Below are 17,185 nucleotides of genomic sequence, written 5' to 3'. Positions count from 1 at the left end.
TTCTCGTCCCTCCTAGCGGGCAGGGCCTTGACATGAGGAAAAGGGTTGCTCTGGAGACACGTGATTTGATTGGCTAGATACTGTGACAAAGATTTTTACTAATTCATTGTTGGTTTCACACCCAAAAATATCCAGTGGTTGATCCCTAGAACCGGAACAAGTTACAGTTAAATGTATCTGGTGATAACCAGTAAACCAATCAGTAATACTGAGCCACTAGTAGCGCTGCCTTTACAGGATAATTTTTTTTAACAGCGAAATAGCGAGACCGATTTCACTTAGCCTCCAATGCAGGTGTATTTCGAGCGAGCGAGGGAGCGTTAAATTCGTCATCTTGGATTCGGAAAACAGAGGAAGCAAGGGGTGAGTGAAAATGCGTCCTGGAATAGAATCAGAGCCGAACAAAAATTACCCAGCATTAAGCTACAAAAACGTCTACACTGCAGGATAGATTTCTCTAATTGTTTAACTGTTAAACTTATTTCGAAATACTCGGCTAAAACGCGATTTCATTTGGTTAACAGCCTTAACTTTGCAAACTTGATGGATTACTACATATTGATAACTGTATGTATAACCAAACTCGGTCAATAAGATGTAAAAAAACTACTTTTACTTTCAGTCTATAACCGTTTCTCTCAAGGAGAATAAGAGTGAGACGACATTTCATTCTGCTTCTCATTGAGAGTGATGTTTTTACAAAAGAATACCTCATAATTATCATAAAACCGAGTTCTAAACCGGCTATAAGGTTGTATCAGGGATGGCCATCGGAAGGGAACGGGGGAGAGGGGTTTATAAAAACGAAAACGCTTTTTTGCATTATGGTCATAAAAGTCGAATAGGAGGGGTACCCAACTGATATTTAGCTTTGAACAGGGTGTAGGGAGTTAGAAGGTGGCGGTTTTATTGCAACTGTCCGGGCAGTTCCGGGCAGTGAAAGTTATTTATAAAAACAAACATCTTAATAACAAATTAGGTGATAAATTGGTTCAGTATTCAGCTTTGAGATCCTCAACATTTGCGTACAAAGTATTGTCGTATTCTTTGAGGTTGACGTACGTCTGTAGAAAAAAGCAAATCATATTATTAGTGATACTGAGCGTATATTAAAATTCTTTGACATGGGACAACAAAGTAAACACAACAAATTCAGCAAAATTGCTAATTTTAACGGCAGTATTTGCGAAAAACTTCTTTCTCCAGCTACGAAAACGATTTTCTGTAAAAACGACCTACTTTAGTATCTTGTAGGGTTGGGAAGCAATGGGTAAATACATGCCCTTTTCTCATAGTGTTAACCTTGCCATAAATTTAGCTTTATTCACAGTTAGTTTGCCAACTGGTAAGTGTATATGTTTGCATATGCTTGAGCAAGAGTTCTGGCAACAATCAAGCCACGCAGGTAAATTCTTGGTTACGTGGTCCTCTACATGCAGGATTCTTTTGGTAAGTTGTATTTTAAATAAATGCGTAAAGCTGAGCTTACCTTGTGGTTTCTCTCCATTTCTTTCATCGTGTCCTTTAGTTTGACAAAAGTAGGTCGATCTTTTGGCTCTTCCTCCCAGCACTTTAGCACTACCTGATATCTAATATACAGCAATCATCAGCAACAACAAAAGAAACGATAATGATAACTTCACCATCACCGTTCACCGTGCTAATGGCGCTTCCGAGGTTGGAAAATATAATGGTCAGACATCTGACGATTAATGTTTTTGGAAATTGCATTTCTGTTTGAAATAGGGATTCCGGTATTCCATTACTAGAACCGTGCTAGAGAAATTGTCGAGGTCATACAACGCCGGTTTCTTTCTTAAAATCGTGGCTGTGGAAAAGAGGAGGGGCAACTAACATTGTACGATCTGTGGCGGCCATATCTCACTATAAGAGACCAGATAAGAGGTTGTTTAGGAATCCCTGTGTATTTTTACCCGTCAATTTTGTTCTGACCAGACGAGTCCTAGGAGCTCACAAAAATACTGCAATACTGTGGAACCCCGTTAAAACGGTCATCAAAGGGTCATGAAAATTTGGCCGTATTGACGACTAAGCATAAGCATCAGGAATGCAGATATAATTTCAAATGGAAAGATGAACATGACTGTTTGAGTGGCCGTATACAAACGGGGTAAAATAATGAAAGATTAATACGGGTCATTAAAACGTTTTAGCTTTTTAAGATTTTTTCCGATTACTAGCTTGATTCAGCTATGTTTACAAATGTGATCATTAGCCCTTTTATTTACTCTCTTAGAGACAACAGTATCGTGTCAGAGCATGGTCAAAACAGAATGTGGCTGAGTCATGAGCGTGTGCCAAAGTTCCGCAAAGGTTTTGGTCATGCTCTCCGGCTTTTGCTTGTTAACGTTGTCTATGAGAGTGCATACATTGGGTAAGAGTAACAAAAACTATTTGACTTGCAAGCGTCAAGTTGGTGCAGTTCCGAATAGGATTAGACTGAAGCAAGAGAAAATGTGGGGACAGAGAGGGCCATTGAGGGCGTTGGCTGGGATATGTCGATTCCAATAAAGTTATTTTTAGCTTTAAACGGAAACGGAAGTCTATTTCCCCAGACGTCCGCATGATATCTTTCACCCGTTGATTTGGGAATTTTGAACCGGGCAAGTCTGCGTGGAAATAGTCGAAATGCGTTTTGTCAGTAGAATCGCCTAAAGAATCACAACCTATTTGGAATAAAAATGCTGGTTGTAAGAAATATCAAAGTTTGTCCCCTGAGAATTTGAATCAAAGAAATCAGCGATGACAACAAGAAAGAATTTATTTGCTTTCATTTGCATAACAACATACAGAGAAGTATCGTATTGTTCGATATTGTAACGTAACATGTAGATTAATTATTGACTGTGATCACATTGAGTAACTCTACGTCTCATGTTCGCATCTCCTCGGGCTCAGTTAGTATCTCGTTCTAGTTGTGTGCGATCCCATCGTTAAGTTTTGTTTGGCCACGATATCAATACCCTGGAATTGCTAACCATCATGGCAGCTCTCAAGATCTGGGCTCCTTTTCTACGAGGTCAGCGTCTTGTTCTCCAATGCGACAATCAAACCAGCGTCCTTGCAATCAACTCTGGGCGCGCACGCTCTCCGGGAATGCAACGCTGTTTGCGTGAAATTTGGTTTCTTTCCGCGGCGTGGGAGGTGGAAGTTCTCGCCACCCACATACCAGGCGTAACCAACACCGTGGCTGACCATCTTAGTCACTGGCACTTGTCTTGCACGCATCAGGAGCGGTTTTCTGAGCTAACGTCTGGGCTAACCACCACTCACGTCTACTGTCCACCTGAGCTATTTGACTTGCAAATCAGCTGCTAATACCCTGTTCTCTACCTTTCCTTCACAGGACTGCCCTCGAAGAGAGCCCATGTTCTTCAGTCTTCATCTCCACACGCACTTGACCATCTTGTGGCCACGATTCAAGCCAACGCTTACGCTCCCGGAACAGTGCGCAACCTACGTTCTCAATGGAGATCTTTCACCCGCTTTTGCGATCAATTTACCTCGGTGCCCTTGCCAGCATCACCCCAAACACTGTCTGCGTACGTTTCCTTCTTGTCATGTAGAAGTTCCTCCTTCAATTACATCATGAACCATTTGAACACTGTTCGCCTTTTTCACCTTTACAAGGGTTTTTCTACTGCGTCATTTAACAGCTTCGCCTCGACTCTCACCAAGAAAGGGCGTAAGCGAATGATGGGAACCTCTTCGTGCCAGAAACATCTCATCACGCCAGCTATCTTGTTATCCATTCGTCGTTCTTTGAATTTGTCTACACCGTCGCACGCGGCTCTTTGGGCCTTGTTTACAACGGCGTTTTTCTCCTTTCTCCGCAAGTCCAATCTGGTCGCTGCTTCAGCCTCCTCCTTTAATTGCGATCTGCACCTGGCTCGGCATGACATAAAATTTACTGACTCGGGCGCCCTTTTACCTATCGAGTGGTCTAAAACACGGCAGAAAGAATTTATTTGCTTTCATTTGTATAACGAATGCATAGAAGTATCGTGTGTAGCGATTCTGATACCTCTAAACGCATCGACAAAAGAAATCTCAGCCCAACGAAGAAAACTATTTCGGTTCCCACGGCAAAACTATTTTCGAACCCAGCGACAAAATTACTCTTAACCCAGCGACAGGAGTAATTCTGGCCGGGCTGCAAAACAATTCGGAGGGTAGCTAAAATATTTTGAATCCAGGAACCAAAACAACTCGAAGCCTAGCGATTACCGACAGAAATCAATTTGAATACTATACCACAACAAAGCAATTGCCAACCATGCGAGAGAAGTTTATTTGAGCCTTAACAGCGCGGATAAAACAACTCGGAGTGTGGCGATCAACCTAGAAAATATTAAACTCACCAAAACAACAGCTCGGAGCTAAGTGATCAGCGACAGAAATAATGTTGAATAGCGGTACAGCGACAAATTGAAAATAGCTCGCAGTGAAGCGACCTGCGACAGAAATAACTTGGAATCCAGCAACAAAACAGCTCGAAGTAGGAGGACCAGTGACAGAAATAATTTTGAATACAACAACAAATACCTTGGAGTAGCGTTCAGCGAGAGAAATAATTTTGAATGCCGGCGCAGCGACTAAACAACTAGAAGCATGGCGATCACGGGAACAAAGCAACAGAAGTAGTTGTGATTACTGGTACAGCGACGAAACAACAACTGCAGCTCGGAGCGAGGCGATCAGCTACAAAAACCGGGGCAGAAATAATTTTGAATTCACAGAGAAACAGAACAACTCGGAGCGCGGGTAGTGATCAGCGACAGAAACAATTTTTCTATTCAAAGACAAAATAACTCGCATACAAGCGACAAAAAATGATTTTGAACCAGCAACCAAAGTACACTGAACTGAGTAAAAGGGATAACTTCTTCTTCTGACTGCTTTTCCAACAGAAGAAACCAGAAAAAAACAGAGGTGTCATCTTCCTTTGATCATGTTCATGCCACGTTTTCTTCACCTGCGGTTAATTTGCGCTAATGTAAGTTTTCTCTCTTCAGTGTGAGGAGAAAATCTCATTGTCATTGCCAACATCAATGTCGAAGTCCATTGGCATGTAAACTCCATTCGAAAAAACCACAGTGTATAGTCCATAATAGCAGCGACGACCTTTATAACATGTCCCACCGGAACGTTTTGTTGTTTTTTGTTGACCACTCAGAACTGCATTTCCGCCCGTCTGCACGTGCCCTTTTATTCCCAAGGGGTTGTGAAAATATATCTCCCACTTTGATTTATCCATCCAAAAATACCAACTCTCTCCAATGTACCCGTAAAAGTCGCTTCTATCAACAAAGCGTATTTCCCCGTGGACCGCCGTTTCTAAATTGCCTGATCACCTAAAGAATGGTATCACGCGGACGTAAAAGGAAACGCACCCCCGCTGTTTTCCGCAACCCTAAAATAACTTTAGCGGAACTGACATATCCCAAGCCCTGGACTAGGAGCCTCCCTCTCTGTCCCTCATTTTCTCTTGACTGAAGGTAAACACTGAATAGCGATGCGTTATACAGGCGTTTACTCGAATAGCTTTTTTAAGAGTGCGGTATTAAATACGTTTTTCTAATTGTACATTATTTTACTTTACTCGATGAAGCTTGATAATGATAACAAGATGATTAAGATATGTAAGGTGTGTAGCGAGGTAATTACAGTTTTTGATCCACATGCTTAGGCTTTGGCATTCTGAATCCTTCCTGAAGTTTCCTGGCAATTTGACGGGCGTTTACTCCTGGATATGGAGATCCACCTGGATATGAAAATGAAGGTAATATCATTGGCGACAAATTTATCATTTCAGATGTGAAATTACAAAATTGCCAAAGGCAACGTTTGGTGTGAAATTTTTGTCGACAAATTAAAATAAGCAAGTCTAAAACCCACGATTGTAAGCCTTATTTGTCACCCATGATATTGAAAGGTAATCAAATGGTATACTTGTGAAATTAATAAATAATTTCCCTTGCGTTTTGTCAAAATTCTATCAATGTCCTTCGCCTAAACTCGGAAAATCACTAGAATTTTGCCAAACGAGCTTGATATTATTTCCTAATTTCACTCGTTGCCATTTGTCTACTAATACTAACAAAATAATTTCGTGATGCATCGTGTAGATTTATAGTATGTATGAAAAACTAAACCTACCTATGGTGAGAATCTCGTATAATAGAACACCATAGCTCCAACTGAAAGAAAATAAAACAATAAGTGATACTTCTTCCTTGCAATAAGTTGTATGGAGGAAGTATTTTGGGAAATAGTGAGATTGAGCAGAACTAGATACCTTTATTTGTTCTCCGTTAAATAACTGTGATTCCCAAGAATTCATCTTTTAAGGAATCGCTCTTTCATAAGTAACAGGCAATATTTTTTTTTCAATGACAGCTTGTTCTCAAAGCTCTAAAACGACATTATCCAGTCATGTCATAATAAAGTAATTTACTTGAGAACAGTTTTTATAACTCAAATACAAAACACGTGGTCGTCACGTTATTATAATTAGTGTCTTCCCTTCGTTCTTCTTTTATAACTGAAACATCATTCTGGTTTGATCACTTGAAAGTTTGACGCACTTTCATCTTCTATGGCCACGTAGGTTACTTTGTCGCCAAAGCAACGGTGGTGCAATAAATTTTAATGAGGTCCATAATTTTCCTTGGCCTCGTGTGATGCTCCATTTCCTTATATGGGTTACGTACAGAAAGAAATTCATGATTTTATTTGTAGCATATTAAATTACTTTATAAATATTCCCTTCTCTGGGGCTTTAAATACCAGCGCTAAGTGGCACAACATTGCATTAGCAAGTTTTCCATTAATATCTACCTTGAAACGAACACTTGGAATACTCTTATCTGCTTCTGGCTGGGTGGAATAACTATTATTTTAATCCGATGCTAATAATGGTCACGCATTTCCTTTTCTAATGCTCTACTTTTTACATTATGTAGCTTCTAATACGTTCCAGGTCGTACCCTTCTGCGTGGCGCACCATTGCATTGCCAATTGCCAGCTTCCTCCCTTGCACGATTACAGGCCCTCGCACGGCTTTGCCAGAACTTAGGAATTGGCCAGAAATTATCGACGAATTTTATCGTCATATTGGCAGGTAACTGAACAAAATGAAATCGGTTATGACGTCATAAGAGATTGATATCCCCTTGGCCGTTAGGACAAAGTAAGGAGACAAATGTTATTAGATTGTTTATTACTTACACATCACTTTGTGTTGTGTATGTTCCATATAACAAAGCTTCATAAGCAGTCCACTTCACAGGCAACCGGCCCTGAAAGATAAATGTCTTTACCGCACTTCTTCGTGTTATCGTACAACAGTCTGTCAATGAAAGTTTCCTCACATAATCATAACTCATTTTTTTGAGGAACTCAATGGATCTATGATACTCACTCGACTTTGTTTGGTGTAAATATCATCCTGCTGAACATTCCTCGCCATCCCAAAATCTGTTACCTTGCATTTCTCTTCTTCACCAACAAGAACATTTCTGGCCGCCAAGTCACGATGGATTATCTGAAGTAAAGATGTGATTATTTCAAAATTACCATCATGGCTACATGTGCTTGATCTCTTCTCCTGTTTTTGTATTGTAAGTATTTTTCCAGGTTTGAGATACCTTTAGCAGTCATAGAAGAGCAATTATTATAGATGTTCTTACCTTTCTTGACGACAAATAAGCCATCCCGTCAGCTATCTGCCATGCAAACCTCATCAGCTGTCGTGAAGTTAGGTTGGTTTCCGGCTTTCTATCCGGGCTATTAAAATACGTGTCATTGAGCCCACGACTCTTTCTCGAATAACCCAGCAGATCACCGTACGGCACATACTCAATAAGGACCAGTAAGGGATCTAAAAGAAAGAAAAATGCCGTTATCTAATAAACAGGGAGAGCATAGCAAACATGCGGAGAGTACTGAGGATATGTATATATAGTTCGCTTTTAAATGTTCAGTCTTAAACATTGATTGAACGTTTGATAAACTTTTTAATGTAACTGCCAAATGCATATTATAATACTGAACTCAATTCCTGATTGTTAAATTGACGTAGCCATCTGACATTACGTAAAAAATATTTTTTATTTACCCGACTCAGTAACACATACAAGCAGCTTGATGACGTGAGGATGAGGCTTCAGTTTTTTCATGAGCTCAAGCTCTGAGAGCAGGTCCTTCCTATCTGATTCAGGAGCGTTTTCTACTCGAGGTAAATAAATTAAAACTAAATAGTTAGCAAAGTGTGTCAGTTAGGCAATCAATCAATCAATCAATCAATCAATCAATCGATCGATCGATCGACCAGTCAGTCAGTGAGTCAGTCGGTCAGTTAGTTAGGTAGTCTTGCAAAAAAAAAGCAAGCAAGCAGTCAGTCAGGCCGTCCGACCGGCCGTCCATCCGTCGAAAAGGCAGTCCGTTCGTCCATCGGTCCGTCCGTCACTAAGTCAGTCAGTCAGTCAGTCAGTCAGTCTTCAGCCAGTAAATTAAATCAATCGGTCTAAGAATCGTTATCTTAGAAAAGACAAAGTCAGGGGAATATCACTAACTACTTATTAACCGTGAAAGAGGTCTTTACGGGGAAATCGCAAACCGTCTATACTGCGAGGGCGAGGTTTGAGAATTTCCCGTAAAGACCAAAGGTTAGAGGTTGATGAGTAGTTTGTTGTCTGGCTCTATGACGAAAGTTCCAATTTCGCCCTGGCTGTTTCCTTCGTCCTGTTCAACAACAACTCGTTCATAATTTAATGCTGTAGATTCGCTGTGTTCTCCTAAAATTGAAGCTCGTCAGGGTAATAGGATTCATTCTCAGAGTGTTCCTCGTTTCTCATCGTTTAAAGCCGCTACAATTTTCAGGAAAACGCAATCGTTTTATTACTATCTTTTGCTTTGGTTTTGCGGCCCCGCAATCGGCCCGTGGGCATCATGGAGAAATAATGCCCTAGAATTAGCTAATCAGAGCGCGCGTTATATCGGCTACAAACCAAAGCCATATAATAGGAGTTTCAACCATAAGGTTAAAATATAATTTTCCATAACCTTTCAACATTTTCACAGCCACTGTTTTGACCTCCTGGTCATTGATGTTCTTGAGTGTTGCCTTGGCGACTTGAGAGAAAGCCCCCTTTCCGATATTTTTAATGATATCTACTTGCTCTCGACTGATCTCCCAGCTTCTTGTTGAAGGATGAAGAGGCATGTAATCTCCACCACTGTTAGGAATCTCGTAAGTTATGCTGGTAGCATCACTTGTTTCTGTGGACTGAACTTCTGCTTCGTGGTGGTCAACAGTGCTCTTGAAAGGAACATAAAACAAATTACGAAGTTATGTCACTAAACAACCTTTATCAACGCGATAGAAGTTGAGGTGGATACCTAGAAATGATACGAAGGCATTTTAGTGACAGAAAGAATTTCCAAATTTGGTTTATTCTGACTTACTTGTGATAGTATTTGGTAATGGCAATATAATAAAACCGATATTTTCTTCTAGTCCATAACGAGAGACACATTGAAAGAAGAGCTTACCATTTCAATGCAATCTGCACTTAATGAGGATCTCCTAATGCTGGAAGTTAGAAAACATGATTTCATTTTAAACCCTTCTAAATATCATGTTGTTGGTGTAAATAGTCATGAATAGCTATTGCTTCCTGGAGCTGTCTGTTAAGGTTGCTTACTACAGTTTTGATGGATTATAACAGCCCAACTTCTAACTCTTTTGAAAAATGAGCCAAAATGTTTTAACTTTCTCTGTTTACTGTTTGCCTGAGTCTTTTACCATTCTATGTGAAACTTGAACAATTTTAACGTCAACAAATGGCCAAACTGAAAGACCGAGTGCCTAAGGAGAGACTGGACACTAGTAGATTAAAAGACGTTTTTCTCAAAATCTACCCTTCTGACCCGACCTCAAAATTTTCAGGAATAAGAAATTGGCTCTGATTAAACTTTCCTGCAAAGTAAAATAAAAATCTGTAACACAGATTTTTCCCAAACTAAGAAAATGTGAAATTTGGCCTGTTTTACAAATAGCTCAAAATCTGTTTCACAGATTCTTTTTAAATTTTGTGTCTAAACGCGATTCAACCCAACAAATCAACTGTGAAAATTTCATCCTGGGTTGTACTGTAGGTTTTCAAGCAATCCTCGATCAAAGACTGCGCATGCCTTTTAGTTAAGTACGCGCTCATGTGACGCCATATATCGCGTACGAGAAAACAAGAGTGAATAAGAACTCTTTTACCAGTTGTTTATCGACATTTTTGTCATATTTTATTGGTCCTAGGCTTAAACACATATTTGAAAGCTGTTTGAAACTATCGCTACGTATTCCAAAATGATTTAACGCGTTCCAAATACTGAAGTTGTTTCGTTTTTTCTTAGAGTTACTTGCGTCATTTTTGCACGCGCAACTAATACTGACTTCTGGCAGGCAATCGTAGCGTGCGTTATTATGTCTAGGGAAAACTGCTGAACTTCGACGGTTATACTCACCGCTTTTCACGCCGCTTAGAAATTACTGGAAAACAACAACAATAAAAATGTGCTGAGAAAGACAAATAAATAATGAAAAAATGGCCTACTTGAAAATACTATTTTTCAAGTTTTGTTTTTATCTCCTGATACCTCAAAAAATGAATTCATTCTGGGACTCTATTAAGGGCTCACATGCAAACATATCAGTTGGGCTCATACCTTTTTTTCTCCCTGCACACGTTGGGATCAGCCAGGACAACTGGATCAGGGCTGTACGGGGTAGCCTTAGAATTGACTTTAGGGAGGCTTTACTTAAAATTGATGCTATCCGGCTCAAGGTTTATGAAAGGCCAGGGATTTCACGAGATGAATAACAGAAAAGAGTAGTGAAAACTGAGTGTCAGTTATTTATAGGGCCCTTTCAAAGTTTCTATCTCGGATAGACACAAAACACCACTAATTTAGTCCAGTGTGAGGAAAAAAATTGAATTCCATTTGTCCATTTATGTATGCTTCCAGCCGAACTCATCTCCAGTGGTCGCCATTAACAATACAGACAGAAGAGGAGATCACTTCGACGGCTAAATAACTTTGTTAATTTCCATTTCAGTAGAGCGTGTCTAGAGACTAAATAGTAAGTATTACTTTTTACCAAGAGGGCACGGTAACGAATCCTGCAATCTGATTGGTTCTTAGTGCGGTCCGGATTTCTTATCTCTGACCACGATCACGGTAACGGCGGGAAACAGCGCGGGTGAAATTGTCGTGTTGGTCAATTTTCCTGAGTGAACTGGCGGTAATCGTCAATCTTCCGCCCTTTTTACACTTCCATCGACGATTAATCAATGAAGGTTTAGCTCTATTCACTTTTAAATGGTAAGGAAAGTCACTGTTAGTAAATTCAATAGAGTATTTTGAAGTTGTGAGAGTTTGTTTGGTTGTTTGTAACTCGACGTTGTAATGGCGCGTTATCCTGTGTTTCTCTCGCCGCACAATTTTAAGCGAAAAAAGTCATTTGCAGTCGAGTTTATATCTTTCTATGTCTAGTATCTGAGTTACTAGCTCGTTCACTCGTTAGAGGTTTTGCGATGATTTGTACACGGCAAGTTAGGCAATTCAATAACAAAGTTGCGTAGACAAACCTGCTCGTGAGCCAATTTACTGCAGGAAAAAAATAAATAGGTTATTTGCCGGCTTAGGGTCGGTACGTATAGTGAAAAACTGTGACCTCGGGCTTGAAAATGCTGCCTTAGGCCTGCGGCCCCGGGCAACATTTTCAAGACCTCGGTCACAGTGTTTCACTTTTCGGACCGACCCTAGGCCGGCAAATAACATATATTTACCATACCTGGACCTCGACGTATTCTCCAGTGGATAACACTGATAACAACAATGATTATCGCCAATAGGATTATAACACTGAGATAAACAGCATGAAGAATCTCCAATTCTTTATCGCATCTAACAACTGTGGGTGATGACATTTACAATTAAAGCGACAAATAGGAGCATACTTTTGGTCACGTCTTACCAAACAAGTTTTGCCAAATAAATAATGTCTTTAAATATATACACCAAATTGTTGTACTACCTGTTTGATTCTGGTTCGCAGTCGATCTACTGGACTCTAAAATAACAAGAAAACAGACATAAAACTAGTATTTAAGAATGTACCCGCGTTTAAGGACAGTAATAACCACTGTTCCAGTCCGTAACCACTACAACATTAAATTCCAAGTTAGTTGTTATGTTGTTACGAAAAACAAAAATTTCGTTTTAACTAGCGAGTTACATAACTAATCCAGAAAAAGAAAAAAAAGCCAATACTTTACCCTCCAAAACATTGATTCTCTTTATGTTTTGCTGGTTTTTCAAACTTTCTCCATATTTGTTAGTTGCCGTAACCAAAAATTCATACTGCTGGCCTTTTTTAAGTACGACGACGTATTCAAGTATAGAGACATCATAAATGACCTCAATCTTTCTCCAGTCTCCTACGGTACCATCACTGGTAACGTTTCGAATATACACAGTGTATTGTGTGATGTCCGCTCCATTGCTGTTTGGCTTTGTCCATTTTAATGCCACTTCATCGCTGTGTATCTCGGCAGAAAAGTCTATAATGTCTGGTGTCTCGGGAATCCCTAAGTGATAAAGTTATTCAAAAAATTGTTTCCAACTAGTCGGATCAAATGAGTTCAACGAATTTTTACTGCAATATCGCTTTCTGCGAAATAATAGAGACTTTAAGATACGCTACGGCGAGGTGCTACTACGGCTACTTTTGCCGTGAGGGACTAGGCTGACAACGGTGTTTTACCCGCCAAACTCAAATGATTAAGATTTTGCTCTACGGCAACGGTATGTGCAGTCTCTAGATGTCTCTACAAAAATGACTACTTTTAAGGAAACCAGTGATCATTCTACTTTCACACGAAATAGGCTTGATTAATGACAATGATTTCCTTCTTCTGTATTCGTCTTACATCTCCCAGAACTCAGATTTGCCTTTTAGAACTTGATAGAACCGCCTGTAATTCCATCCACACACAAAATATATATATATATATATATATATATATATATATATATATATATATATATATATATATATATATATATATATATATATAACTCTGATATAAAAAAGCTCGATTTCAACACGGACAGGTTGTTCGTACAACGATTACGTGATAAGCCCCAAAATACAAAACTTTTGATTATAATAAAATACATTTTGAACAGTAATAAACAATTATAGCTCAGATTAGAACGTACGAATCATTCTTATAAACGGCTGTTCGGCCCGATACTAATATGACTGAATTGATCCTCTCGCGGTAGGTGTTAAAATCGTTCAAATTTTCTGTACAAATGACAAAGAAACAATGATCTTAAAACTGATTTTTATGATTGAGAACTTTATCTTCAAACTAGGCTGTTCAAACAGTGCAAAAAACGTTAACATGAGAAGTAAAAAGCAGGCTTATACTCACGTAGTGAAGAGTACGTGAAACCAGGCAGTTTCCCGCAAAGCTACGGCGGGAAAGCCGTACTGGTACGCGCGTCATGACGTCACCGGAAGTGATTTTCACTATCTACCGCCGTACTACAGCCTAGCCGTACCATATTTTAAAGTCCCCAATGGCGGAGCTACGGCGGCCCTTCGGGCTCCATACCCATATAGGAAAGAAAATGAAACCCGTGAATTGATTTTCTTGGCTAGCGGTATTGTTAGTGGGCGCGTTCACATGACGACGGCGACGACGGAGTCGTGCAAGATGGCGGCCATACTCCGGCTAATATAGTAGAACCCCGGTAACTCGAACGCGGATAACTCGAACTCCCCCGCAAACTCGAACTAATTTCCATTTTCCTTGGATTTGACCCCACTTTTCATTCATTTTTAACTCGGTTAACTCGAACTCGGATAACTCGAATTGCCCGCTAACTCGAACTAAATTTCGTTTCCCTTGATAAAAATTTACCCCGATAACTCGAATTCTGGTTGATGTAACTCAGCAGGGATGTCATCCCATAAGCTTTTCTTGTCGTGTAATCGAAAAAAAAAAAAAAAAAACACTCAAAACTAATACCACAGCAATTTGATTTTAATTAGTGCAACCGACCGTTCACATATTTGACAGTCATTTGTTGATCTTACGAGTCATAGCGGATGCCGTGCCTTTAGCTGTCACTGTATACTGAGGTGCTGAAAAATCAGTAAACTATAAATTATTAACATAGCAAGTTGGATATTCAATCGACCCCGATAACTTGAAACCCCGCTAACTCGAACTATTTTTCGTTTCCCTTCAGAGTTCGAGTAACCGGGGTTTTACTGTAGTTTGACAGCAGCCGCCTTAGTTTATAGCGTACTTCATTGATATGGGACATCCGTATTATGGTCAATTGGCACCTGTCAAAACAAGGAATCCGCTGACCACTATCACGTAACCATATCGCGGGCTCAAGTTTAGATGATATGATATTTAAGTTTGGATTGTTCGAAAGCCAGTTGACGCTAACTCAGGATTAAAACCAAAGTATAAATTTTTCTTGTAGACAATGTTTTTACTGCTTTTGTTTTGTGTAGTTTCAGGTTGTTCAACTCAAAACAAAGGGCCAAACAACATAAACAGAAAACCTCACCGCAAAGTGACAAAACTCAAATCTAAATTCTCGCTTATCCTGGGTTAGCTTAATCGAGCTTTGAACAACCCGGCTTGGCTAAATGTATTAAATGGAAAGATAAATAAACAGACAGATAGATAGATAGCTAGAAAGATAGAGACCTTTATTATATGAAAACCAATGAAATACCAGGTGAACTTTCGCGCGAAAACGTGATATCTTCACACCTGAAAATAACATGTTGTCCTAACATGTGAAAGGATCATCGTTGGTATGATTACGTAATAAATTGCGCCTTGCCCAGCGAAATTAAAATGGCTTGGGATTTTAGTGGTGTTTATTTAATAAATAGAACATTAATTACATGCCCACTTTCTGTTCTCGCATTGAAAAAGATTTCACAGTAAACGAGTGAAATATTCTTATTTTTTTGAGAAATCTCGTATCTCCATGCGGCCATATAATATCCACTATTTATCAAATCTACATCGAGATTGCCCTTTTAGAAGTTTCAGGACCTGATGTTAACATAGTAAGACTGTATACTTTTAGTGATATCTTTGCATCCAAACTTTGCATCCAAAAAATATACCACGTAAAGCTGTTGCGTGATAGTAAATATCTTTAAGTTGAAATACTCTATTAATAAAAATCAACAGATATCTCACCGTTAGTCTTTGTCGTGACAGTCTTTTCCGCTGCTGCTCCTTCAAAGACAGCATTTGTGGCAAACACCTTCACGTTGTACTCGGTATCTGTCTTCAAATCTCCAACAGACAGACTGGTTATTTCAGGGTCAATAATACTAAGATTCTTTATCTCAGTGCTACCCTTTAGTATGACCACTCGGTATGCTGTGATAGGACTCCCTCCATCAACAGTTGGTGCAGTCCATTTTACGGTCAGTGAAGTGGCTTGAATGTCTGTGGCTGAAGATATGATGACCGGGGATCCTGGTTCCCCTAACAAAATCAAAAGAAAAAATTTGATTTGAATCATTATATCTCTCTTTGCACTGAAATGAAGTTGACAATATGTTGTAACAATCCCACACACTGATCGTCAAATTAGTGGTAACGACGTCTCTCGAATGTGGAAACCCGTAATAATCAGGGAAAAGAATCCTTTATTTCCGGATTTTAATTTTGCAATTTTTAACGTCCATGGCTGTTAACACTATATAGGTCTAAAACCAAAATATGTGATCGAAACGTCAGTTCCGCATTATTACTTTCTACAGCACTTAAGTGAACTGGTTATTTTTTGGATAATAAGAGAAAGGCGTTTTTATATAGCTTGACTATTAAGCTCAAATACTTTGTTAAGCATAAACATACGTATTTGTGCCAGAGTCAGCGAGAGGTCTTTTAAAGGATCAAGGCCATTGTAAGCGACACACTTGTATTCACCAAAATTTTTTTCATCATTTAAGAACACCTCCACTGTACTTTCTTTAGCTGTGACTGTGTTTAATTCATTTCCATCAGGTTTGTACCAGGTGAGTGTTGGTGTAGGAACACCATCTGACACACACTTCAACGTCACTGTCTGACCAATCCAAGACTTTGCAGCTGATGAAGTAACACTTACTATTTCTGCCGGGTCTGTGGGAAAAAAAAAGAAAAAGTTCGCTTTAGACCTTAGGCAAAAGGAACTCCACCCTAAATTTTAAAGCTTCTCTTCGATGTCTAATTGAGAAAGTCCGCAAGATACATTATACTTACGTGTGCCTTTTAAAACAGCTCAAGTCAAAAGATTGATCTAAAGATGTGGATAATGAAGATGTAATAATAACTCAGACTTACAACGAACCACCAGGATCTCTTTGTGAGTTTTTGTTCCTGCTGAGTTGTTAGCTGTACATGTATACAGTCCATCATCTGTCCTCTTTATTTGGTCGAAGGCCAAGTACGCTGTTTTCCTCCCGGAACTTTTGGTTTGTCCATTTCGTATCCATGATACTTCCGGGTCTGGTTTTCCAGTCGCTGTACAACTGATATTGACTGAAGATCCCTCAATGTAACTTCCGCTTATTAACGATGGGCTGATAACAGGTATTTCTGTGAAGAAAGGAAATTTTTTAGCAGTGTTAAAAAAGGATTACAGCTAGTACGTAACATATCAATCACGAGAGGCCGCGTTTTACCTTAATTCCACACACTGCGAAGAGAGTCGAAATACGACACGCAGCGGAGTATTTTTGACTGAGTTCCGAGCGAAATGTGGTGAAACACTGTCTGGAGTGTTTGATACATCTACTTAATCGAGATATAAGAGTAGTTTTCAATTTACTGTGGCAAATAATTTTGATTTGCTTTGGTGCAGCTTTACTATGTTCGTTGATTGGTTTACCTTTTTTTAGCGCCTCCTAATCAACTAATCAGATGGAAAACCTAAACTTATTTCGATTCGGTATGTACTTTTCCCGCGCTTGACATCAGCTACGCGCATTTGCTACGAGTCCTTATTGGTTCATTTTGTTCTTGTCTGTTGCAGTTGTTATACTGTAATTGTGTTGGTTTTG

At 39.4% G+C, this 17,185-nt stretch overlaps 3 protein-coding genes across 3 annotated transcripts in view; 1 reads left to right on the top strand and 2 right to left on the bottom strand.

Moving 5' to 3' along the window:
* The window catches only part of LOC145492428 (uncharacterized), a 456,732-nt gene that overhangs the window by 147,210 nt on the left and 292,337 nt on the right, over window positions 1-17,185 (top strand). The gene's annotated exons all lie outside the window — the stretch shown is intronic.
* Window positions 597-8,201, bottom strand: LOC145493645 (tyrosine kinase receptor Cad96Ca-like). Its single transcript, XM_081473127.1, has 8 exons — window positions 8,141-8,201; window positions 7,713-7,903; window positions 7,445-7,567; window positions 7,252-7,322; window positions 6,181-6,221; window positions 5,689-5,785; window positions 1,490-1,589; window positions 597-1,064 (listed from the first exon to the last, which is right to left on the bottom strand). The coding sequence occupies exons 1-8, from the start codon at window positions 8,199-8,201 to the stop codon at window positions 993-995; spliced, it is 756 nt and encodes a 251-aa protein (XP_081329253.1). The 3' UTR covers window positions 597-992.
* LOC145492310 (neural cell adhesion molecule 1-like) overlaps window positions 8,147-17,185 on the bottom strand; it is a 32,310-nt gene continuing 23,271 nt past the window's right edge. The window contains exons 3-11 of the mRNA XM_081471735.1: window positions 16,467-16,721; window positions 15,999-16,265; window positions 15,330-15,623; window positions 12,360-12,671; window positions 12,119-12,154; window positions 11,876-11,995; window positions 10,546-10,570; window positions 9,577-9,616; window positions 8,147-9,343 (exon numbers count right to left, since the gene is read on the bottom strand). Coding sequence (XP_081327861.1) covers window positions 8,996-9,343; window positions 9,577-9,616; window positions 10,546-10,570; window positions 11,876-11,995; window positions 12,119-12,154; window positions 12,360-12,671; window positions 15,330-15,623; window positions 15,999-16,265; window positions 16,467-16,721 — 1,697 coding nt within the window. The 3' untranslated portion in view covers window positions 8,147-8,995. The remainder of the gene's footprint in view (window positions 9,344-9,576; window positions 9,617-10,545; window positions 10,571-11,875; window positions 11,996-12,118; window positions 12,155-12,359; window positions 12,672-15,329; window positions 15,624-15,998; window positions 16,266-16,466; window positions 16,722-17,185) is intronic.

Source organism: Orbicella franksi, chromosome 7 (assembly GCF_964199315.1).
Source record: "Orbicella franksi chromosome 7, jaOrbFran1.1, whole genome shotgun sequence".
In the NCBI taxonomy this organism is placed as follows: Eukaryota; Metazoa; Cnidaria; class Anthozoa; order Scleractinia; family Merulinidae; genus Orbicella; species Orbicella franksi.
Note: the sequence above shows the minus strand (reverse complement) of the source record. Positions and strands in the feature narration are given on the sequence as shown.

What these genes read in the sequence shown, in the direction of transcription:
- LOC145493645 (XM_081473127.1), bottom strand. Translation starts at nt 8,201, where the DNA reads ATGAAAAAACTGAAGCCTCATCCTCACGTCATCAAGCTGCTTGTATGT. An exon ending in TTTACACCAAACAAAGTCGA is followed by an intron (nt 7,323 to 7,444) that starts GTGAGTATCATA and finishes TTTATCTTTCAG; the next exon opens with GGCCGGTTGCCTGTGAAGTG. An exon ending in AAATGGAGAGAAACCACAAG is followed by an intron (nt 1,065 to 1,489) that starts GTAAGCTCAGCT and finishes TTTTTTCTACAG; the next exon opens with ACGTACGTCAACCTCAAAGA.